The sequence below is a fragment of the Emydura macquarii genome, unplaced genomic scaffold, assembly GCF_026122565.2.
Source record: "Emydura macquarii macquarii isolate MOO-44397 ecotype Brisbane River unplaced genomic scaffold, CSIRO-AGI_Emac_v2 contig_1348, whole genome shotgun sequence".
NCBI classification, from domain to species: Eukaryota; Metazoa; Chordata; order Testudines; family Chelidae; genus Emydura; species Emydura macquarii.
This window is the reverse complement of record NW_027131485.1, coordinates 6785332-6809168: the sequence shown is the minus strand read 5'-3', so window position 1 is coordinate 6809168 and position 23837 is coordinate 6785332. Positions and strand designations below refer to the sequence as shown.

At 42.6% G+C, this 23837-nt stretch overlaps 2 protein-coding genes across 7 annotated transcripts in view; one reads left to right on the top strand and one right to left on the bottom strand.

Moving 5' to 3' along the window:
- The window catches only part of TMC5 (transmembrane channel like 5), a 45181-nt gene extending 34831 nt beyond the window's left edge, over positions 1-10350 (top strand). For 2 of the 6 annotated variants that reach the window (XM_067551040.1, XM_067551041.1), the window contains exons 18-22: positions 213-291; positions 1405-1503; positions 5072-5185; positions 5754-5796; positions 6531-10350. In XM_067551040.1, the coding sequence (XP_067407141.1) occupies positions 213-291; positions 1405-1503; positions 5072-5185; positions 5754-5796; positions 6531-6643 (448 nt within the window). In that variant the 3' untranslated portion in view covers positions 6644-10350. Of the gene's footprint in view, positions 1-212; positions 292-1404; positions 1504-2341; positions 2639-5071; positions 5186-5753; positions 5797-6530 lie in introns of those variants that run through there. The other 4 variants (XM_067551043.1, XM_067551042.1, XM_067551046.1 and 1 more) reach the window with 4 other exon arrangements.
- Positions 10351-11984: 1634 nt separating this feature from the next.
- On the bottom strand, positions 11985-22938 carry GDE1 (glycerophosphodiester phosphodiesterase 1). Its single transcript, XM_067551039.1, has 6 exons — positions 22628-22938; positions 18337-18512; positions 17385-17490; positions 16456-16548; positions 14129-14340; positions 11985-13534 (listed from the first exon to the last, which is right to left on the bottom strand). Exons 1-6 carry the CDS (start codon positions 22859-22861, stop codon positions 13387-13389), a joined length of 969 nt encoding a protein of 322 aa, XP_067407140.1. The 5' UTR covers positions 22862-22938; the 3' UTR covers positions 11985-13386.
- Positions 22939-23837: the final 899 nt, after the last annotated feature.

Genomic DNA, 23837 nt, shown 5'->3' with positions numbered 1-23837 from the left:
CTTTGAGTTTTCCCTATAGAACTTCTAACCCATTTCATATTTATCTGACATTACTTATAAGTGATATGATATCTTTTATAACAACACTGCATGTTACTTGTAAGTGATCACTGTGTAAAATGAACAGGAGCCCTCTTTGTCTGGCAGTGATTCGGAAGAAAAGCATCACCTGAATATATAGACTCATTTGTTGAACTTTCTTTTCCTTTCAGAATAATCACATATCTTTACTGGCAGATAATAGAAGGAAGAAAGATAATGGTCAGACTTCTGAATGAGCAAATTATTAATGTAAGTTTATTTTTCAGGTTTCTATTATTTAAAAAAAAAAACAAACAAAAAAAACCAAGCAGCAAACATGTTAGCTGGTTTCCTTATGTCTGTTGCATATGATGCTTGCACACAGACAGGTTTCTGTTTTGGCACAAGTAAGAAGAAGAAAAAGTCCTCCTAAACACACTTGACTAATCAACCCTGTATGCAGTTTATTTTAAGGTTATGCAGGGCATTACACAATTGGCCAGATGCACTATATGTAGCAAGGAGGTGGCATGCTTTCCACAGAGGTGTGGTGTCAGATTTTTGCCATGGCTAGGTATCAGGATGCTGGGCTTGAAGGCACTAGTAGTCTGATCTGGCTCTGCAAACAGTGTCTTTGTTAGATGTGTTTTCTAAATAAACAGAAATTGCATTGATGGGTATAGTCTCCTCAGCGCAAATTCATCCCAGGTGAAATTCAGCTTTTGGCAAAAGTCCTGTGTATGCTCCTGCGGGCAGGCACAAGAATAAGAATTGTTGTGTGCCGGGGAAGTGAGTTCCATGCTGGCTCTGAATGTACTGATATTGTGGACACCACTGGATCTGTTCTAGTAGTCAAGAACACCCAGATGGAGGTAGAGAGGGCCAGCCTGTTGGCTAAAGTAGTGACTGCAGAGGGGCTGTACTGCAGGCCTCCTGTATGCCTGCCTGCAGCTGGAGGAGATGATTAAATTTCTCCTCCCCTCACACCACCTAGCCCCTGCCTTGCAGCTGCAGAATAACTACACAGTCTGCTTAATCAGCTTCCTGCAGGATTTGGGAATGTAACTATCTGCATAACAACTCCCCCTTCTGCATCCTCTCAGCTGCTTCAGACTGCTTCTCTCCCCACTTCCTCAGTAAACCTTTGGGGATATAGCCTACCTAGAGATAAGAGTTTTCACTAAAGGAGTTAGAATAACTTTGGTCTTATCTACTCTGGGAAATTATTCCGCTATAGATATGTCAGTCAGTTTCTGCTATGATTTATTCCATTTTAATTATAATTGCTATGCTGGTCAATTTCCTTGTCTAGACAAGCCCTGAGACTGCATTAGGAATAAGGTGTACATTCAAGTTAATAACAATCACATTTTTTTATTGTAGGAAGGAAAGGATAAAATGTTTTTACTTAATAAACTGCATGCCTTGCAGACATCAAAACTAAACCCACCAAAAGGAGAAGACCAGGAGGTTAGTTCAAAGGTGTGGGTGTTTCCATTTTGTTTTCATTCTTTAGATAAATGATCACAGCTGTTCCCTTCTGGCCTTATCTATGAACTGCTGATTTTATGAATCAAGCACCATTTTGGGGCACATCCACTCTAGTTGTTAACACTTTTGCGAAGACACTGCCTATACATTTGTTCCAGGCTGTAATTTACCCAGAGTAAAAATCTCTAGTAAAGGCCACCTCCCTGTTGGTGTTTACAAAGCCATAGGAAAACCTTTTTAATGTAGATGTTTGTGACGGCCACAGAATGGTTCATCCACTCTCCGGCCTCCACCTCCTGTGGACTAAGGGAAAAAGTGCTTTCCTTTTCACTCCCAACTGAGTTAGGTCAAAGGAGCATATTACTCCACAGAAAACCCTATTCAACATGAGCGTGAACAGTTTCTAATGCCTTTTGGCTTGAATTTAGCAAATCAAGGTTAGCCTGAAGTGCGGTTTTCCATCTTTGAATTAGATCAGTTGAACTAATTTGACATGGAAAAAAGGATCTTTTTTCCTAGTCTAGACAAGGCCTAGGTAAGAGTCTGCCCCTGGAGCGGATTCAGTCCATGAGCATTGTTCTGATGTTGATATGCTTCTATCCTGTGTTCCACTGGTTGTGTATTGTTCCTCAGTATCCTGCTGGGACAGATGGATGGAGCTCTGAAATAAGACAGGATTCCTGTCTTAATTCCTTCTATCACTGAACTGGTCTCAAGTGCTGGTTAATCAGGTGCTGTGTTCTTCCCCTGCCTTCCAGACTCTCCTCTGGGCTCTTTAATGCTAAAACCACTTGTTTCTCTGTTACAGCCATTCTGCTTTTCTTTACAGATTCCCCTCACTTCCTACGTCACCCCCCACAAAGCCACCAGAAAGAAAGGGAAGGAAGCTAAAAAAATATTAAAAGAGAAAACAAATGAAAAAAGCCCAAAGACAAAAAGAAGAAAATAAATTCTTTTTATCTCAGGAAGCTCAGTGCATCCAAATTCTCAAGCAGCATAGACAGAACAGGCTACTTGCTACAGCTTCCAGTGCAGCTGCCCTAGCTCTGATGTCTTTCCTCTACAATGCACAGTGCTCTTCTAGTCCACCTAGTTATTTGTATCTAAAGCAATAAAAGATTCTTGTGGTAACCAATGAATTGTCTGTATAACTCTAGAGGGCCAAATATACCAATCCAGACAACAGGAGACAGACCAAAAGCATAGCGTAGTGATAAGAGCAGGGGACTGGGAGCTCAGATCTGAATTCTATTCCTGAATTGCTGGGTGGCTTTGAGCAAGTAACTTATATCTGTGCCTCAGTTTCCCTAAATGTAAATTGGGGGTTATGGGATTCACCTGCCTTTGAGATTATTTAACAAAAGCTTCTGTCCAGTGCATACACAAAGCACTATTGATATTTCTCAGTATCTCCACGAGATGGAGACAGGGGCCAAATAAAACTTTGTAGCACCAGTTCCTGAATGAAAGGCACTGACCTGCCTGACCAAGTCTGTTATGTTGTCTCCAAGATAGCTGGAGGTGCTTGTCCCTAAGATAATGAAATCAAAACACTGTGGAGGGCAGGATTACAATTCAAAATGACCTTGATATATTGCAGATTTGGTTTGAAGTCAACAGATGGAATTCAATAAAAACAAGCGCAAAACACTACACCTAAGCAGAAAAGATCAGTTTGCACAAGTACAAGATGGGGCATAACTGGCTGGGTGGTAGTACTGCTGAAAAGTATCTGGAGGTTGTAGTGAATCACAAATTGAAGATGAGCCAACAGTGTGAGACAGCTGCAAAAAAGGCTACTATAATTCCTGGGTGTATTAACAGGAGTGTTGTATGTAAGGCATGGGAGGTAATTGCTCCACTCTATTTGGCACTGGTGAGACCTCATCTTGAGTATTGTGCCCAGTTTTGGTCACCACACTACAGGAAAGATGTGGACAAACTGGAGAGAGTCCAGCAGAGAGCAACAAAAAGGAGAAAAGGTTTAGAAAACCTGACCTACAAGGAAAGGTTTTTTTAAAATGGGTATGTTTGTTCCTGAGAAAAGAAGGCCAAGGAGGGATCTGATATGTCTTCAAATATATTAAGGGCTGTTATAAAGAGGATGGTGACCTATTTGTTCTCCATGTCCACTGAAGGTAGGAGAAGAAGTATTGGGCTTAATCTGCACCAAGGGAGATTTAGGGAAAACTTTCTACCAATAAGGATTGTTAAATACTGGAACAGGTTATTAAGGGAAGTTGTGGAATCCCTACCATGGGAGGTTTTTCCAGAACAGGTTAGACAAACATCTGATGAGGTGGTCTAAGTTTACTTGGTCCTGCCTCCGTGCAGGGGGCTGGATTTAGATGATCTCTCGAGATCCCTTTCAGCCCTGCAATTTCTGGGATGTATTATAAAAATGTTTTGGGGGTTGTTCTCTAACTTCCCCCCATTTGTTATGGCAAGAATAGCCTAGCTACGTGCTTCACAAGAAGAGATCATTTATTTTTCTTTTCTCTCCCAGTGCACTGCACTCCTTGTTCCCATTAAAGTCTAATAGTAAAACTTCCACTGATTACTCTGGGGCAGGATTGAACTCTTCATTGGAGCTGCCCTCTGGTTTCAGCATCCCACCTCCATGGGTAGACTAGGGTTAATCAGGGATTGAAAATCCACCAAGATTTTTTTTTAGAGCTTCTGAAAACATGTACTTCTGCCTGAGCTGGATAGCCCTGTTCCTGACAGTTGAGTGCTCTCTTGCACTCTTTCTCTCTCTGTGTATTATTCATGTATGATAAGACAGGGAATCCCACCCTTCTATTTCCCCAGAGCCACTTTTCTCTTGTATTCTGTATCTTGCTCTTCCTGCAGTTTAAAAACAATGGCATCTAGAATTGATCAGCTCCGAGGACAACAGCATAAAAACACTGTCACGTGACCTTTTCTCTGCCAACACGGATGTATATGGCAATCCAGATGAACCTCTTTGGATTAAAAACATGAACAGATGACACACCAAAGTCAAATTGAACCTAATGCTTTTGGAAACTTGGAAGATAAAAAATGTCTTTTCTTCCAAAAAAAATCACATCTCTGATGCTTGTTCTCCTGGTATTTTCAGCCAAGCTGAACCCAGGAAATGTAGAAATCTAGCAAGGGACTCTGTTAAAATCTTATGACGACTGGCTGTGAGTTAATGCTTTCTATTTGAGAGAGAAATGTATGCACTTCAGGGTTAAGTGAACTATTGCAGTGAATGAGCACTGCCTGCTGACAGGGCATCTGCCTATGTGAGCAATGCTGGAGTGAGGGTGTGAGCATCTAGCTCTCCCCAAACCCTAGAATATTTTTAATAGCTTCTAAAATATGCATTTGCCTGTAACCCAGATAGCCCACTTTCAAATCTAGGTGCCAAAACACACCGCAGGTGGAGCTGGGGGAAACAGAGCACTGAGAAACATGCACATTTTACTCGCCTACTTGTTGCCACTCCTGGGGTGTGGGAAGAACAGTATTCACAGAACAGCTGCAGTTGTGGGTATGTACATTATTGCTAATCTGACATGCTCTCTTCCAGAGGAGTTCATCTTTGTACCAGCCATCTAGACAAGCTGCTCTGCAAATGCCTTTATCGTTGTCAGCCTATCTAGAAAGGCCGTTTGTGAGAAACAGGAGAGACTCCTATGCTGAGGTATGATAACCCACCCAAGAAGAGGGTCAGTCTACAGGGTACTTTTATGGATGATATAGTAGTTGTCATTTGGATGTTGTGATAATAATAGGACCTCCTCAATTTGCAGACACCATTATCCCACGCCTATGAAAAACTGTTTTTAAAATAAAAATGTAACAAGAAAAGCTGTCAGAACAAAACTCTAGCCAGTTCTTCACAAAGCCACATAAGATTGGGAGAAGCAAAAGATACATTTGTTTGTCAGTGGTTCTCAACCTATTTACCATGGTTGGCCGCATATGCAGCTCCCTGGGTGTTATGTGGCCATATTCACACAATATATACATTGTGTGTGTGTATATATGTGTGTGTATATGTGTGTGTATATATACACATACACTATCTGTGTGGCCCTGAGGATGTCACATGGACCACAGCTGTGTGCTGACTGGGCCACAAGCAGCCTGCGGGTTGAGACCCACTGGTTTAAGTGATCAAAGTTCTGCTTTAAATGTAAGGTAATGGGCATATGGGTAGAAAAACGTGGAAGTAAAATATTCTGATTTACTGTGAATTTTGTTTTCAGCCCTACACTTATGGGATACCAGAAAAGATTGGCCCCTCTCCTGGTAAGCAATAAACTCTCACCTCAGAGAAAACAACTCACAGAAGTTCAGCTTAGTAAGATTTTGAAATACAGTGGGTCAAAGTACCATAACGGCTACAGAATTCTGTCTTCCTCTGATGAATGGCAGGAAACAAATAATCAGAATAGGCCATTAAAGCCAACATCTTCAGAAGCAGCTATTGGTTTTTTATGCCTCAGTCTTTGGGTGCTCAATTAAACATCTTGGGCTCCACTAGAGTCCACTCCTTGTGCTACCTGATATCAGTGGGAGCTGTGGAGCTTAACACCTCTGAACCTCAGGCCCGCACTGTCTCAGACTGGGCAGCCAAAATCAGTGGCTACTTTTGAAACTTGGCGGCAGGCTTCTGTGTACCTGAGAAGTGAATTCCTTGAGACCAATGAAACTCCATGTCCTCTTAGGGGAGTGGACCTGGAGGAGAGGGGAGGAGAGGGGAGGGGGTATAGTGTATCACATATGGGGATGTAGTTCACTTTCATTTGTTTCAAAGAGGGTTATTAAGTGTGTATGGTGGCCTAGAACCTTCATACAGCCAGAAGCAAGACAGACATGGAATCTCACACATGAGCTTGCTCTGGCTCGCACAGACAAGTGACTTCATTCCTTGTACTTGAGAGTGGATTTAATTGAACAGTTTAGACATCTTCTTACAAATGGAGGGCTAACACTGCTATACGTGCACTCACCAAAGACAATCCTGCTTCCTTTGCTAAAAGCAGATGCAGAGGGACACCAGCAAGGGATTTCTGAGACTCTGGCACTGGCTATGAGAGCCAGACAACAGGCTGAATGGGACATGGAGGACGACGATGATGACTTTAGACCATGAACTGTATGACGCAATTATGCATACTAATTGCTAGAAGTACTTCTAGTAGAACTTTGCTGTTGTGCACTAATGGCTGGAAACCCATTGGAAATGATTGATGTTTTTCAAATAACCAGCTAAGGAAAAAAATGAAAGCAAGAACATATTAGAAAATGCACTTTGTCAATTGCCGTTTAAATTTTATGATTTCGTAGTAAATGCACTGTACTATTTTGTTTTAAAAAACTGAAATCTTAGTAATAGCAGCCCTCTCTAGCATCTGATATGAAATCTTTGCTGAAATATAGCAAATGACCACCATTCATCAGGTTAGGGAGGAATTTTTTATTGTATCAAAGTAACTTGTGCCTGATGATAAATGCAAATTACAATTCTATGACCCTTGATGGTCTTCTTATACCTGACTTGCTTTGTTCAGGCTGTTCTTAACTGTATATTTAAAAAACAGATAAAAATACTTATAAAATAAAAAGGATTCTAATCTATTTAAAACTAGTTGTTAAATTGAGACAGAATGATGAGTATAAAACTGTGTGTGTGACCCCTACTGCTGTCAGTTTGTCTCTCTCTTCACAATTAAGCTTACTCATCTTTTGAACCATTTTTGGCAAAGGTTGAAGTGTCATTTTGGAAAGGCTACAATGTGATAAACTCTAATCTTGTCATCAGAGCTGTGGTTTTTTTTGTGTGTGTGTAGGTTTTTTTTTTAATTAGGACTCTACAACTGCAGCTTTTACCACTTAAACCAGTTGCCACCGAAATCCTTTTTCTTCATATTTGTGGCAATTCCAGCTGCCATCTGGTACGTCAAGCTACAAGCACAAAGTGTGAACAAAGGGTCAATATTCACTAGCTACGCCAGTGTGCATTGGAAATATCTGTTGGGGATTTTACCTATGGGATTTTGTGATGCGTGTTGCTTGGCTTCTTTTATTGCAGCCGTCTGCCAGCCCCAGAGCCTGAGCCTGGCTATGCTGTCCATCTTGATTTCTTCCTTTTACCTGGTTTCTCATTTCTGAGACTTTTAAATATCTATCTTTGCCCTCCAGTTTTCCAACTGCTTTCCTAATTTAAGAATTACCCGTCAGTGGAGTTACTGTTGTAACTGTTTTTCTGGGAATTGATTTCTTTCATCTCCTGTTGTCGTGACTGTAATTTCACATCTTCTCTCTCCCCTCTTCTCAACTCATTTCCCTGGGTTATGTTTTTTGCCTTTTCTTTATATTTTTTCCTATCTACCTAATACAATAGCCTATGTGCCAGAGCCTTTAGAAAAAAGACAAATCCCTGCCTAAAAGGCCTTACAATCTAGGCTAGAGCTGGAGAGATGCAGCAGCTGAAGGTGTAGGAAGAGGCTAAGATTTACATAATGTAAGACTGAAGTGTTGTTATGCTAGTATATAGCTAGTCTGGGGCCTGATGCATACATATTTAAGTCTTCACTTTGTTTCGCAGTGGAGGAAAGTAACTCAGGAGTAGGGTCAGCACTTGAAGGCTTATCAAAAGAAAGAGGCTTGTGAGGCGGAATGGGAAGAACGGGCTGCATGGCAAATGAGATGTCAAAAGTTGTAGATCTAAGGGGTGCCAGGGTTGTCATGAAAGGTCACAGCATTAAGGCTACGGGCAATGGTAGAACATAGGACATGGCTAGAGATGAACAATAGGGACAGACTGTGTTGGAGGGTACAAAGAGGTGGGCAGCTGCTAGAGTCTGCAATAGCAAAGGCTGCGGGAGGGCTCAAAAGGCAAGGCAGATGCCCTATGGTTCAAGAGAGATGAACTTAGCCAGAGAGAAAGAGGCTGCAGAAGTCCAGGGGGGAGAATACCAAAGCTGTGGGGCAAACTCAGGACAGTTGGCCAAGCATTGTATATTTTTTTCTCCCTACGCTGTGCTCATACTTCATTCCAGAAATAAACAAAGGGAAGTATTTTCTGCAGATGGCATGCCATGGCTCAGATCCAAATGGCAAAACTAGCATGTCAAGGTGTGCATCACTGAGCTGCCAAAGTAGGTAGGTAGCAAATTGAAATGCCGGAAAATCTTGTAACTACTACTGTTGCAGAATCATCGACTTGTTCACAGCCCTGCCTGCTCATGTCGAGTGGTCTGACTCCAAGTGTTTATTTGCACAATACATTCAGTCCTCTTCCCAGCTCAAGTGAACCTTCCAGAAAAGAGTTTTCTAGAACACATTGTAAATTCTCCCTCTGCTCCACCACCATGGAACAAGATGTTTTTATAATTAAACTAAAACTGAAAGGTAAAAATCCTGAGCCAAGGTACATAGCTAGAGTTCTGAACTGAGCGACATGTCTCCTTCCAGAACAAAGTACACAAAATAGCAACTTGTGACACAAATTACAAATTCATTCAAGTGTATGACCTCAGTGCCCACTATGAAAGATGCTTTTCCCCCCATTAGCACTACAAAATTGAGTATGCCTGCCCCATTTAAGATAAGTTCACAGTCCCAAGTCTGTCTGTGGTTTATTTGATCGTTTAAGAAGCTTCAATGGAGAGAACTATCTTCATTCCACTGTACATCTTGCTCATGTGGGCACAGTTTCATTTGCAAAACAATGCCAAACTCTTCATGATGAGTATGTACAATGATCCTAGTATTTCATCTGACAGCATTTCACTCTCCTAGGGTACTGCTGTGTTCAGAGACTGTTGTACAAAGTATCAGTTGTCATCAACTTCTTACCTGAAGTACACCTGCTATAAGAAGAATCTTGTCCATTACAGTAATGGCATAGGGCCAGAGGCAATGTTTCAAAGCACTTCTGCAGTAGGAAAGCATCAGACAATTAATCTTGAGTGAAGCAAGCTATATGTGGAAGATCACTGTTTATAATGGCAGAAGAGAAGACTTTTTCCATTTAATGCCATTCAGCTCAGTGACTTTAATTAGAACATTATACAAGATAAGCTACATCATCTGGTAGCTGGTATCAAGTCTCCTTCCACTGATATAAGATTAGTACAGATTCCTTAGTCTGTCTAGGAATAACAATCCATTTAGAAGTATCTACATGTTAGTAAGTTGGATAGGGGTGTCACGCTGGCTGGATGGGGGCCAGGGGTATTTATTCTATTATTTAACATCAATATGTCAAAATCATAATTCATATGAAATATGCCATGTCAGGTACTGTTAGGCTATAATGTGCTAAGTAAGATGATGATGTTTATGTTCATGTGTTATGTGTGTAATGGAAGTTATGGATATGTTTGATATATCTATATTTCAAATTGTGCTATGTCTGGGCGACACCCCAGACAGGATGGCTGCAGCACTAGCCTGCTTAATGGCCCATTAAGAAATTCACAGGTACAGGGGGAGAAGCCAGGGATATACCTGATGAGTCACCAGGACTTACTCATGTGACTCTGGACTCCATCTTATTCCTGTAAATTTCCACAAGCAGCATGGCAAAGACCAAAGGACATAAAAGGCAGCTGCGCCACGTCCATATTGTCTTCAGTCTACCTCTGGATCAACTCATCTACAATGGAACTGAAGTGGCAAAACAAAGGACTGAGACCCATCCAGGTACTGGATGTATACCAGAGGGACTATACAAGCCTGCAAACTCCACAATTCTATTAGAAACCTGATATATATGGACTTTCAAATCATTTGTATGTGTCTGATTGCTTTAATCCTTTAACACTTTTCTTATAGTTTATTTCTTTCTTTGTATAATAAACCTTTAAGTTTAGTTAGTAAAGGATTGGCTGGCAGTGTGGTATTTTGGGTAAGATCCAAACTTATATTGATCTGGTACTGTGGCTGACCCTGTGGGGTCAGGAGAAACCTTTTTGGTAAAGAGCATAGAGTTTAAGTAACTGGTCTCTTTACTGGACCTAGTGGCTGATTGGGGGCCAGAGACTGAAATGCAGTAAAGGGGGCTGTGTATATTTTTATTTTGGCTTCTTGATAACCAGTGTGGGGAATCAGAAGCACTGTGGCTAGTTGAGAAGTTTGACTTCAGTGTCACTCACCATTATTGGGAGAATCTGCTCTCCTTTTACAGCCTGCCCTGACCTTGGCGTTTTCAGGTGGCTACCCTAGGCACGGACGGGTCACAAGGGGAAGGAAGCTTTCTGTTCAATGTATATTAAGTTTTCTACAGATCTCTGAATGAAAGACACAACAGGACAAATTGTCACTTGAAGAGAATATTTTATTAAAAGTGGACTCAGTGCACACATGTCTATACTGCTACAAGCCATACTACTCTTCAGGAGATACTTTGACTTCAGCCTTTGATTCACTGTGCAGAACAGCAGCTGTATTTATACAAGCTCCTGGGGGATGAAATGACTAGAGGCTGCAGGGAACAAGACGGGAGGGAGGTACCAGGGCCAGGAGGCCGGAGGCCTGACCAAAGCAGTGTTATGTCAGCGGATGAAAGGGACACCTAAAAAGAGAGTGCCCCTACCTGTACAGGGACAAGAAGCCTCACCCAGAAGGCAGGAAAACAAAGCCCTAAAGAGTCCTATTTGTGAGGAGAACAGGAAAAGGAGAGGCATGTTTTGCTTGTTTAGAGGGGATACCCATATATGAATTATGAGGTGAAGGCTAGCCCAGGAGAAAGGGCGAGACAGAAGAAGGCCAACGGAAGGCCTACGGCCAACGCAAGGCAAAGACTGTGCCTGGGGTGCCATGAGGTTAGTCATATAAGGAGGCACGACCCTCTTAAGAAAAGGCAGGGTAACAAAGGGGAAGGCATAGACTACAGTGAAATAGGAAATAAAGAGGGGGCTGGGGACCAGAGCACGCCAGAGACTGTCAGGATAGACAGGAGCAATGATCATAGACCTGACAGGTGGTCATCCCTCATATCCAGTAGGAGGTAGGAAGGAGGTAACAGAGAAGATGACTGGGACAGAAAGGGCCCAGACAGACACAGGAACTAACAATGAACCGGAACAAGCTATGGTTGGAACTCAGACCCCGAGTGAAAGGGTACAGGGGGATCCTGTGGGGTAAGTGAAGGAGCCCCAAGGAAGCCAGCAGCAGCAGAGCAAGCTCTGCAAAGAGCTGAAGAAGACCTGGAGTTCCAAAAGGAAAAGCTTCAGGATGCTATGGAGGACCAGCATAATTTGCCTCTCCTGGTGAAGGAAGCAGAACAAGCAAGGGGTAACCTGTGGGCACAGCTCAAGCAAATGCAAGGCAGGAGGTATCCACACCCCCAAGGGTTGCAGGATTGAGGGAGAGGGTATGTGATGGGTTGTCCACTCCGCACAGGATTGGAAGGGGTTAAGATGGCCAGGCAGGCCATTTAACTCCCCAGACTGCACCTGAAGAAGGAGCTAGGGAGCAGGGGTTGATTAAAGGAGGCCCAGCTGGGCAGAAACAGGAGGGGCTTGTATAAAGCACAGGAACTGAGAGCAGAAGGGGACTGCAACCTCCAGGAGATAGTCTAGTCACTCCCTGTGAGAAAAGAGGGGGTAGGAAGTCTAGAGTCACTCCCTGTGAGGACAGAGGGTATAGAAAGAAGCCCAGGGAAACAGCAGTAAGGGCTAGGAAAGAACAGACCTTGGCTGCATTTTATAGGATCTGCTGACTGGAACCCAGTGTAGAGAGTGGGTCTGGGTTCCCCTACTATCCACTTGGTAGTGTCACAGGGTATTGGAGAAATCAGCCAGACAGCTGGTCTGGAAGGACTGATTTTTCCAGGAAAAGGAAGGAATTTAGTGACCTGGTGGGAGGGCCAAGCCACAAACTGGAAATTGCTGCTCCAAGAGAGAGAGGCTTACAGACTGAGAGAAGAAGTAGAGAGCGCTGAGGAGGGTGCAATGCTTGGCACAGCTAATCCCCAGAACAGCCAGGAGGAGGTGCTACAAGCAGTGAGGGACCCCTGCCACAGAGCCTTAGATGTGCAAACAATTTAGCAGCAACAATAAAAAAAAAAAAAAAAAAAAAAAGTTTCAGCTACTGCTTAGCCTGTGGCTAACAGCAGCTCCACAGCCTCTGTTTATGAAGAATTCAGGTACAGTTTGATCAGGAGGAAGAACCTTTCTAACCTCCCTCACTCCTTTTAAAAGTCAGGTTTAAGGCTGAAGTAAAGGGAGATATTCAAGTTTACCCACCACCCATCACGGTTTTAGTATTATGTATTAGTATTATGTTGGCACAGGAGAGAGTCAGGTGTCTTCTCTGTCCATACTGTAACAGCACAGACTATCCAGCCTGTAGAAGTGAAGTATATTCACCCTCTAACATAACTGACAGAATCAGGTTCAAAGTTTAGGTATGGGAATATACATACCATATGCTCTTAACAGTGTAGTAGAGATACTCCAAACTATTACTTATTGGAGGAGCAGGATGCTTAATGTACAATTTAAAATTAGGCCTTCAAAAACTGCTGGGTTAAATCAAGGGTAAATCAAGTAAAGAAATAGTTTGATCAGACGAATTATAAACCACCTGCCTGTATTACTTGTTACCAAATCAACTGATCAAAACTGATCCCTTAGACCCCACAGCAATTTCTTCTGATATCCGAGGCACTCAACATTTCTCCACGACATTAACGCTGATTGTGGCTCAGTCTCTGTCTAGTAGTGAGACAGATGTTTTGCTGTGATTTAAGTTCCAATCATACAGTACAAGCAAAAAACCCAACCTACATATGCAGTCTCATCTGCATTTGTGGAGCCCCCTGGTGGTGAATTCCGATCTGCCTGAACCAGGATGGCATATTTAAGAGTCCCTTACAGTGTAAGTTTAATAGTGAGGATCACAGTCCTCCAGTAAGCTGTCTGTGATGTAGCTGGTCTCAAGAATGGTCTCATAGTACATTTTTTCTGTAAATGTGTTCACTGTCCAGGCAACCACTTGAATTCCTTTTGAAGACCATTGCCTCACATACTCTCTGTAAAGAACAAAGATACTGTAAGGAGAAGACAGACTACCATGAACACAGGCTAAAACAAAAGAGCGTTCCTATACAATATACACTCTCCACAGGAGGGGCAGTCAAGGTCTAAATTTCTTGGTCAAGGTGTAGTCAAAGTCCAGAATCCAGAGAAAATTTTAAAAAACAAATATATAAATAAATAGATTCCGGGGTCCATCCAAAAGCATCTAGCGTGCCAGATGTGGCCTGCAGTCTGCCTATTGAGTACCCCTGCTCCACAGTGACCATATGCCATCTTTTTACAATATCCTTTTAAAACAGGCAACAGCAACTCATTTTCCTCCCTTATTATTAACTTGGGGTGTAGCACTGGGGGTAAAAATATAAATCAGGAGGACAGACATAAATATGAAAAAATAAATTGTATATATTATTGAATGACAGACCTGTTTAAAACAGCATTACAGTACACTCCTTAGAAATTCTGGTGTTAGTGTGCAGCATACTCTTCTAAATCATGGTCCCACCATCCCTCTTCCTCCATATTTTATTAGATGATTATCTCTGGATATGTTAACTCATCTTGAAAATGTATGCTTTAACACTTACTGTGAAATGTAATCTTTCTGCATGAGGAAAGCCGAAACCCCACACAGGTACCACAAGAAGTTGTGCAGGCTCCAGTCCTGAATGACATCCATCATCATACACCCATAATGCTTCCAAAAGCAATCAAAACGAGGTTTCCCATCTCCAAAATGACTAAGACTCCATGGCCTGTGTGTTAAGGCAGTTACAACATTCCTATCAGATTGCCTCATCTGGAAGACCAAGGTAAGAAAGTTATACTTAACAGATGATGCCAAACTACAGAGCACCAGTTTGTGAATTTGCTGTTTTAGCAGAGTTCTTTTTCCTCCAAGATGTTGTTTAACCCCTTTTTAAAAACTATTTATTGTAGCGGTTGTATTGTTTCCTTGGTAATCTCTTTATTGAATAAATGACACGTAGTTTAAGGCCTGAATCTTGCACTGCTTGTGCACACAAGACTCCCATTCACGTCAATGGGAGTTATGGGTGTGCATGAGTGTCATTAGTCTCAAACTTTGGCTTGCCAGAAGTTAATGGTTGACCTGCTGGTACTGACAAGTGTACAATTTTAGTCTCTGTATAAATAGCTTGCTCTTTAGGAGGCTAGGCAGTTTACTTCATCTAGACCAGTTTGTAAATTCTCTAAAAGTTGTTTAACCTAGTATGCTCTCACTGACTAAACTGTGTTTAATGGAAACAGACTGAATTGTATTGAAAACCACTTCAGCAAATGCCAATTTAACACTACTCAATACCAGTTTCAAAGAGCAGTTTCTGAAACCTAATGTCTGCAACTTTTGGAATAACTAAGACCTTCAGATGGCCATATAATTCAAATTGATCTGTGTTGTATTGTCTATTTATTTAATTATACACACAGATGGAATGCAAAGCTTTAATAAAGAATTTTATCTTAATATCCCAAATCATTCATGGAAAGTGATTTAATATTTCAAAATTGTCAATGCATTTATATTAATGCAGTTTCTCCTACACTTAAAGAGCCTGTTTCAGGTAATAACAGTTGGTGACATCACAAGTTATGGGGCAATGCTGAGTCGATAGAAGAAATTGAGTTTCAGCTATTTAACTTGCGGTTCTTGATTGCTGTTAAATAGCATAAGTCCACCTTTTATGTTATTTTATAAAACCCAGAGAAGCGTTTTCATGCTATTTAAATAAAAAATGAAATGCATATTTAGAGCTGGACATTGCCTTGCAGGGCTTACACCCAAAACATTGCAGCATCTTGCTAGTGTAAGACCTAGAGTGTGAATGAATCTACTTTCACTAGTCAAGCTTAATGAAGCATGCAGAGTAACAAACAGCATCAATGAAAAATAATGAGTTACCTTATTAAAGCTAAAAATAGTTAATTGTATTAGTACAAATGGAAAGTTATTAAAATCTTAATTTAAAAAAAACAAAACCACTGATGTGTTAAATACTGACCTTCATACTGCACATAGGTCACCAACGTTACCAATCTCTTAGTCAGGGACTTATGCATCAATACAGCCATGTTTAATTTTAGTTTCACCCCATCCTGTTGCAAAGCAATCAGTAAAATGAAATTAACAATACAAGAAGCAGTATTTAGTATCTTGCTTCAAGTGTGTTGTTAATTTCACTTTACCACTTAGCTTGAAGCAGAGGGATGGATGGAGGGGCAGTAAAGTATCAATGGATTGAGAAGGAGAAGTAGCTGAGAAAAAAGGGACAAGAGGGAGGAAAGAAGGGAGGAGTCCGCAAAGGAAGAAGCAAGGAAAACAAAAGGGAAAGACTGAAAGGAGGAGGACAAAACTAGAGAAACAATTCAGGAATGCCTATGATTCTATAAGGTCAGAGGGGAAGGGCAATAAAATGCTGAGCAAGGATCCATGCACATGGAGGAAGGGTTGACAGACAGCAGGAATTAGAAGACAATTTGTTTGAATGTATTCTAAACTTTCATAACAATCTGACATGGGTGTAATCTGTTAATAGAGACCTTGGTACCTCAGTGCCAATATTACTCAGTGTCAATTTTAAGCTAACGAACCTTTATCAGTGTAATTCTTAATGGGAGGGAGTTATTCAAGATTCAAAACATGCGTATATAATCAGTAGGAAGGGTCTGACAAGGCGACAATAGTGTTTGGGATATATGAGGACTGAGAGTCGAATAACCCAGTCCTTCCCTCATTTCAACACCTACTTTTAAGTGTGTTCTTAATTACTTAAGAATGAACCCCGTGTACTCTGGAATTGCATTTCTTCACAAGAGTATACTTATCTTATTACAGTGATTGTGACCTGGTGTACATAAAACTAAAAAACCAAAGTAAACCTTTAGGAAGTTTTACCTTATAGACGACCTCTGGTATGAAAGAGCAAACAATGCTACTGTTGTACAAACGAGGATATTCCAGGTAGAGCAGTTTTAGGGCATCAACTGCCTGTCAACGAAAGAGACATACACAGAATATACGTTGTAGTCAGAGGTAAAATGTAAAGAGTTCATAGGACACAGAAAGATCCCACTTTTTTTTTTTTTTTATAAAGTGACTTTTCTATTGTGTTTTTTCCTGGAGGGTTGGAATTAGAAAGAGAAAGGAGGAAAGCAGCATTTAAATTAGTCTACAGATTAAGGGCCACAGATGTTATTTTCTTATGCAACATTCACAGATTGCAGCATAAAAGGATGTACAGTATTTATTGCACTGGTGCATGCCTCATTCAGAGTGCTGTCATTAGCCCGGGACATACACTAAAAGCTAAGTGATACACACCCCTGACAACCTCTATTGCTATAAAACATTTGGAACATTAACTGTGGTTTAGTTTTGAACAAAAACATTTTTTCCTATGTATCATGTCAGAGAAAAACTATACAGTTTATAAACAAGCAAACCATTATTTATCAAAATTACCCCAATGGCATGGTGCTGTCAACCACAGCCAAGCAGGATAGCTCATCATGATTTCTCCTCTCCACACAAAGTGGTGGCGGGAGTCCCAGTTATTCATTCACTTTGATTCAGTGCATGCTTGTGACATTACCAGAGCCCAACATGCCAGTGAGCCACATTCTAACTATGGCTGGCAGCATCTTTGTGCAATGGAATGGAAAGAATGAAGCATGACAAAGTTGTCTCAGTCTTATAAAACAAACTCAACTTTCTGCAAAAATAGGCCCCATACCACACTCACTGAAGTGAAAGGGAGTAGTGCCACGGACTTCAACAGGAGCAATCCAATGACATGCTGAGTGAAGTGCTCTTAGCAAGAATACCTGATTTGCATGGCCTTTGACATCAAAGTAGATTATGAGGTTATAATGCATACATTCCATAACAGCTTCTCTCAATGTTGGTACTTTTTCACCACGGAAGTCCCTCCTATAGAAAGGTATGAAGAGTTCAGTGGAATGCATCCAATCCAGGAGAAATCCAAGAACAAAGAGTAAGGAAAGATTCCGGTTGAACTGCGCTGATGGATACAGTATTTTAAATTTAAAATACCAAACATATAAACTAATGGAGCTCCCCCTTTTAAAAATTAGATACATTCACAGTAACATTTTAGAAGACTTATTCTTGTAAATATTCCAGCAAGTGTATATATTTCTTTGCCTACATATTGCAAGAATGAAGATAATTAACAGCTTATGTCAAAGTCAAAGGTCTCATGCAAGACCTTCTTGGAAATCCAAGTAATTCCTTTCCAACAGCATAACCCTTATGTTCTAGAAAAAATGAGTCACCCCACCACCATTCATACAAAAATACACATAATCATTTAAATAAACTCATCTAATTAAGAGATGTGTCAATAAAATTCACTTTCGAAATAGCTACCCCAGCAAGCTTTGAAAAGTAGCAATAGTCCCAACAAATGAAATGTTTTTTCAGATCAAACCTTGTCCTAAAAAGCCTTTGGTCAAAATCATGTTGAGGTTAACACTGCTTACACATTAGAGGTTAGAGAATCTCATCCTCAAAACCAAAATCACTCAGTTCTGCTTCATGGTTCCCACTCCAAGAAGGGGCAAGGAAACAGATTCTGATCAGCCTCCAATATAGAGCATGAGGCACCACATGCATGTCAGAGACTGGAAAGTTTCAAAGGGTTTTTAATCATGGATGGATCAAAGTCACAATTTTATTTATGATGGATGTTCTGGTACTGCAGAAACATTTTCAGAAATCAGTAGAGGTGTTAGTAGACTGTTGCTGATCATTTACCATAGTCTATGTTTTGCAGCTGGATTAAGCTTCCTAATTTCGTCAAATGTCAAGTCACGTAAACTCCCAGACCCATCAGTTGTCCTTTCCACTGTATCATCATGCATTAGAATGGGAATGCCATCTGCAGTGAACTCAACGTCCAGCTCCACGCCTGTGGCTCCATTCTCAGCTGCCTTTAACACAAAAAAGGAAAATCTATTTAAATATTAAGGTGGGTGCTACAATGCTTACTTTGTATTCTAATACAGATGCCAGACTACTAATATTCTCTAACACAGTGGGCTTTAGCTGAATTCTTATGAGGCCTGCATTTATAGATCTAATATAGAGATACATCCTGTAATCCAAATGGTAAATTGCTGAGCAAAAGTATATGTGAAAGGAAGGAACTCAACCCTATCTCTACCCCACAGCAAGTGGGTGATGTCCTGGTTGGTTACCTATGGCCTGGCCAGGGCAGATTATGGATAAATTAATTAGGCCAATGGATCTTAATTGGGAAGCAGTCCAGGCTTGTGGGAATTTGGCAGAGTTAAAGTGGAAACCAGTTACCTTGGGCCAAGTAACCAAGGTATGTAATAGAAGAGACTTTGGTAGCTTACTTTTCCACCATGCATAGCAAGCATGACTTGCAACAAGTGTCATTAGGATCCCTCACTGTTCTTTCCCACCCCTAAAAAAATTCATAGTCCATCAAATAACAGGTATTTTTCTCTGATGATCTAGACTGAATAATTCCTTCATTCAGTATAGTATTTGAGATCTTAGACATTTCTATTGTAAAATTAAAGTGAAAGAAACTCCCATTCTCCCTCCTTGGAGGGAAAAAAGCAACTTTGTGAACATGCTTTATAGCAGCTTGTAATTTTTCCTTGAATTTGAAATAAATTACATAATCTGACTTTCAAGATGATGGTGGCAGAGACATTTTGATTTCTACGAAAACAAAGACAAATTAAACATTGTCTCTGGCTCTCACTTGATTCTATGAAAACAAGAGAATAAAAGTAAGACTCTAACACAGTAGTCCAAAACAGAAGAAATAATGGAGACTTCAGATAATCATATCTATAAAAATATTTTAATTTTCTTGAGATAAAATCAAAATTAGACAACTGGGACACTGTTCTCAAGGTGGGCTACCAGATTGCAAGTGTTAGCTGCCTGTGAATAAGTGATCAGAATTTGTACCTGTCACCACAATACTGGGAGATAGTGGGATCAGTTTCTATTGCACACTTCCACGTTCATAAAATCAGAGATACACCTTGATGTGAATGTTAACTACACATACATTTTATGTACAATAGTTATCAAGAAGATGGGGCGAGATTATGATTAAGTCTGCGCTGAAAAAAATTGAATATCCTTGATCTAGAATGATCCCATTGTATCTCTCTGTTTTAGTACTTGCCCAATCTTCGGACAACCCTTAAAGAGTTGGAGAATGACTAGCCAAGTCATCATAAGACTGAATTTTACAATCCCGAGGGTGGAGTGTATACATAGCTTTTGCTCTTGGCTAGTTCATTCGTCCCGTCTTTTGCCAACCCCTTCCATCCCCATTCCCAGAAAGATATGCCTTTTGTAAAGGTCTCCTGTTTTCAGCACTTAAATGCTGCTGGACTTCTTTACTGAACCTGGTAGCTCAGTCACACAGATATTTTGAGATATTTAACAAGAAGCGTTTTAGTTGACTGACTTTTCCAGAATTTCCTTCCCTGCATCTCTCTGGGGGATAAGCGTAGCCTGAGTAGCTGAACAACACTGACCTTAGAATAGTAAACAGCAACTACCTTGTAATTTCCAAGTTCATTTTGTCATGTATCAGGTTTGCTCTGGATTGTCTTGGGCAATAGATGGTTACTATATTTACACTTAATGATTCACAAGTGTTTGTATGATAACTCCCCTGTTGTCTTTGTTTGTTTTAGCTGCTCTACTTAATCCCTATGGTTTGTTGATTAGTGTGAACCAATCAATCCCATTTGTAAAGCTCATAGTCTTTTCTTTGTTTATTACACCTTTAATTGCAATCTTTTGCTTGATTCTAGGTAACAATTTATTGATGATTTTTAAAAATGGGAAACAGTAAATGTTGAAATTTTGGTTGTTGTGCAATTTTTACTGCAATGATTTGATTTCTGGTGATGTGCAGGTATTCCTATAAAAATTAAATTTTGCTCTTAAAGTTTTAAAACAAAAATATAATCAGCCATACAGTTTAAAGCCAGAAGGCACCAGACTAGATCATCTGTATATCACAGCCCATCAACAGCACTTCCATACTAAACCCAACAGTAGAAATGAGACCAACTAAATGAGACCCACAGGAGACTAAACCATTCTGTGCCACAAGCAGAGGATAAAAGGGACTGAGGTGCATCAGTGCTTGAGGCCCCTGCAGTGGCACAGAAGTGATTAAATGAGATCTACCCAGAGAATGTCAGCAAGTGACCCACATGCTGCAGATGGAGGCAAAAAAACCCCAAAGTCACGGGAAATTTGACCCGAGGAAATATTCCTTCCTGATCCCGCATATGGCAATCAGGTAGACCAGGGGCACATGAGCACGTCAGCCAGCCAAGCACTTGAAAGAGACAGAATACTCAGTGCCACCTCAATCCTGGCCCATCCTGCCCAGTGTCCCATCTCCAGCCGTGGCCATCCCTGATGCTTCAGAGGAAGGAGATAACAAAACCTCCCAGAACACATTGGGAGGAAAAAATCCCCTCCTAACCCCTGTCGGTGGCAGCTGAACCCTCAAACATCAGATGTGTCTGCCACCATCACTTTCCTCCATTTCATAATTTGATAGCTAAAGGTGTTTGTTCTTTACCAAAGAGGTTAATACGCTTTATAAAATTACCATTTAAATTGTTGGCATCTTTGTTAGAATTTGTTGTCACATCCTATTCAAAATAAAAGTTGAATTATTCCTTTTGGTACCGTGCCAAACTGATTTAAAAGCAAAAAGAGTATCACACAATTTAAGAGAGTGCACCCCACCTATTTCTGTTGCTCAAAGCTTTCTCAAGGAACAGCAAAGTGAAAACAGACCAGACTCTTTCAATTTCTGCTATTCAGACTTTTGTGGGGGGCAGTGAAAGTGACAGGAATTTGGTAGGGTTTAATTTGCTGCTGCTTTGAAAGCAGAGAAGGGTAGCAGAGGTATTTATTTTAAATACACCTGAAAACTGGAGTCTGTGGGGAGGCAGAGTGGCAAAAGCTCTCCCTACTACCATCCTTGCAGCAGCTGAGATGGCCCTGCATGTATTAACATCATAGTGTCCATAATTTTCTCTCCCCCCACCATTTCTGACCGTTTCTAGATAGGAGGTATTGCCAGCTGACAGGAACCCTAGAACAGTGTTTCCCAAAGGGTGAGTCCTGACCCACCAGTGCGTTGCAGGAAAGTTCCAGCTGGGTCACGGAGGCGTAGGCAAATAAACACTTCTCCCAGCCCAGTACAAGGGTGAGGGAAGAATCTGGAGAATAAGCCCCAGATGCATTCACCCCCCACACGGGGGGCTCCTATCCTGGAAGGCTGGGCACGGTGCTCCACTCTGGGCATTACGACCTAGTGCATGGAGTCGGTTTGTCACTCCTGGCTGGCCCGGGCGGCACCAGGCCCCACTGCCCCTCACTCAGATTTGGCCCAGCTACTCCTCCTGCGACCCCATGTGCCAGGTCACCATGCTGGGGTGCAGGGCCGAGCCTCACGGGACAGGAACTGCATCGCTTCACCCTCCAACCTCCCCACCCCCAGGGATTAGGGCTGGGGTGCCCGGGCGGGGGGTGCCCGGAGGTAAGGGTGGGTCGCAAACCACAGCTGGTGAGTGGCTTTGTAAAGAGTGTGGGAACAACTGCCCTAGCAAGTACCGCTCTAGGAGAAAGGGGGGCAGGGAAACCAAGGCTGGAGGGAAAGCAGACGGGCCGGGGGTGAAGAACAGTAGCCCCTAGCACCCAGAGAGACAGGGCTCCTAGGGGTCCCCGAGGTTAAGGCAGAGGCAGCCGGGTCAGCTGGGTGTGCGGGGCAACTCCCTGGAAGGGGAGGGCACTGGGCTCTCCCGAGGGACGGGTCCCCGCGGCCCAACACCCCTGGGGGGAGGCAGGTGTGGGTCGGCGCATCAGGCACAGTGAGGAGGAGGCGGGGGAGTCCCCGGCAGGAGGGGCTCGATGCGGGCTGTCCCAGAGGATCCCTGGGGAAAGCCAGCCCCGGATGGCGGGAGGGAAAGGGGGGCGATCCCAGTCCCGCGGGGAGGCTGGGGGTTCCCTGGTAGCTGACCTGTCTGATGGCCGCTAGCGTGTTCTCGGGCGCGTCGTGGCCGCCGCCGCGGTGGGCGATGCGGGCGGCGGCGCCGCGGGGCTGCAGGATGTGCTGGGCCCGCTGCAGGGAGACGGGCTCCAGGCTGAAGAGCCGCAGCGCTAGGTAGAGGCCGGCCGTGAGCAGGCAGGAGAGCGCCGGGCTGCGGCTCAGCACCAGCAGCGCCCCCAGCAGTGCCGTGAAGGAGCCCAACATAGCAGCGGCGGGCCGGGGGTGGGGAGATGGGGACCGGGGTACCCCCCACTAGCTACATCGAGCCAGGACCTTTGCTACATGAGTGACCACACAATGATGGCCCTCACCAGCCAATCAACATCCGGCAATCGCTTTCCAAAACCCAATCAATCGCCAAAGCGTCTCTGCCATCAGCCAATCAACATCAAGCACTGGAAATCGCCAGCCAATCATCATCCAGCGCTCACCTGGCCTGTATCCATTCCATCAGCCAACCCTCAAGCACAGAGCCTAGCAGAGCAGGCACTGGGCAGTCCGATAGAGCTACGTGGCGCTGGCTGGTGGCTCTCCTTGACGTTGTCCCACCAGCACTGGCAGAGCTGGACACTTTGTGTACACTGGAAAGTGTTGTCAGCACAAGTTACAGGGATGATCAAAAAGCACTGTAATTACAACACTTGTGCCTGTCCACGCAGCACTCATTGTGTCAACAGTTGGCGCTCTAGCATCAACAGCGAGAGTCATGCACTGTGGGTAGCTATCCCACTGTGTAACTCACCACCTTGTGCTGCTAGGAGTTGTAGGAAGGCAGGGTGGGTCACAGTGCATCATGGGTGTAGGCTCAACTTTCCATGATGCAGATTTCCCTCCTGTCATTCCATGGGCTTCTGACCATGTTTGGTATAATTTTTCAATGGCCCCAGGTTCCTGAACACTTCCATCACTCTCTGAAAGGCTGGAGTTGTCAGTGCTCGGAGCACATCATGGCTGGTCATGCAGTATATCAGGAGTTCCCAGTTGGAACAGGACTCCTGGGTGCCCGACCAGCTGTGTGCCATGCAAGCAAACAAACAATGCTGGTTACTGTACTGACAATCAGGGTGATTCTGGAAATAACAGCACGGGAAGCAGACTCTCTACACCCCTATAAAATGGGAGTCACCTTCGCATTTAATTGCGAAGCGTAGTACAGCCCCCAACCCAATCTACCCATCTT

What these genes read in the sequence shown, in the direction of transcription:
- GDE1 (XM_067551039.1), bottom strand. Translation starts at nt 22,861, where the DNA reads ATGTTGGGCTCCTTCACGGCACTGCTGGGGGCGCTGCTGGTGCTGAGC. An exon ending in CGCTAGCGGCCATCAGACAG is followed by an intron (nt 18,513 to 22,627) that starts GTCAGCTACCAG and finishes TTTGTGTTAAAG; the next exon opens with GCAGCTGAGAATGGAGCCAC. An exon ending in CAGAAAGATTACATTTCACA is followed by an intron (nt 13,535 to 14,128) that starts GTAAGTGTTAAA and finishes TGTTCTTTACAG; the next exon opens with AGAGTATGTGAGGCAATGGT.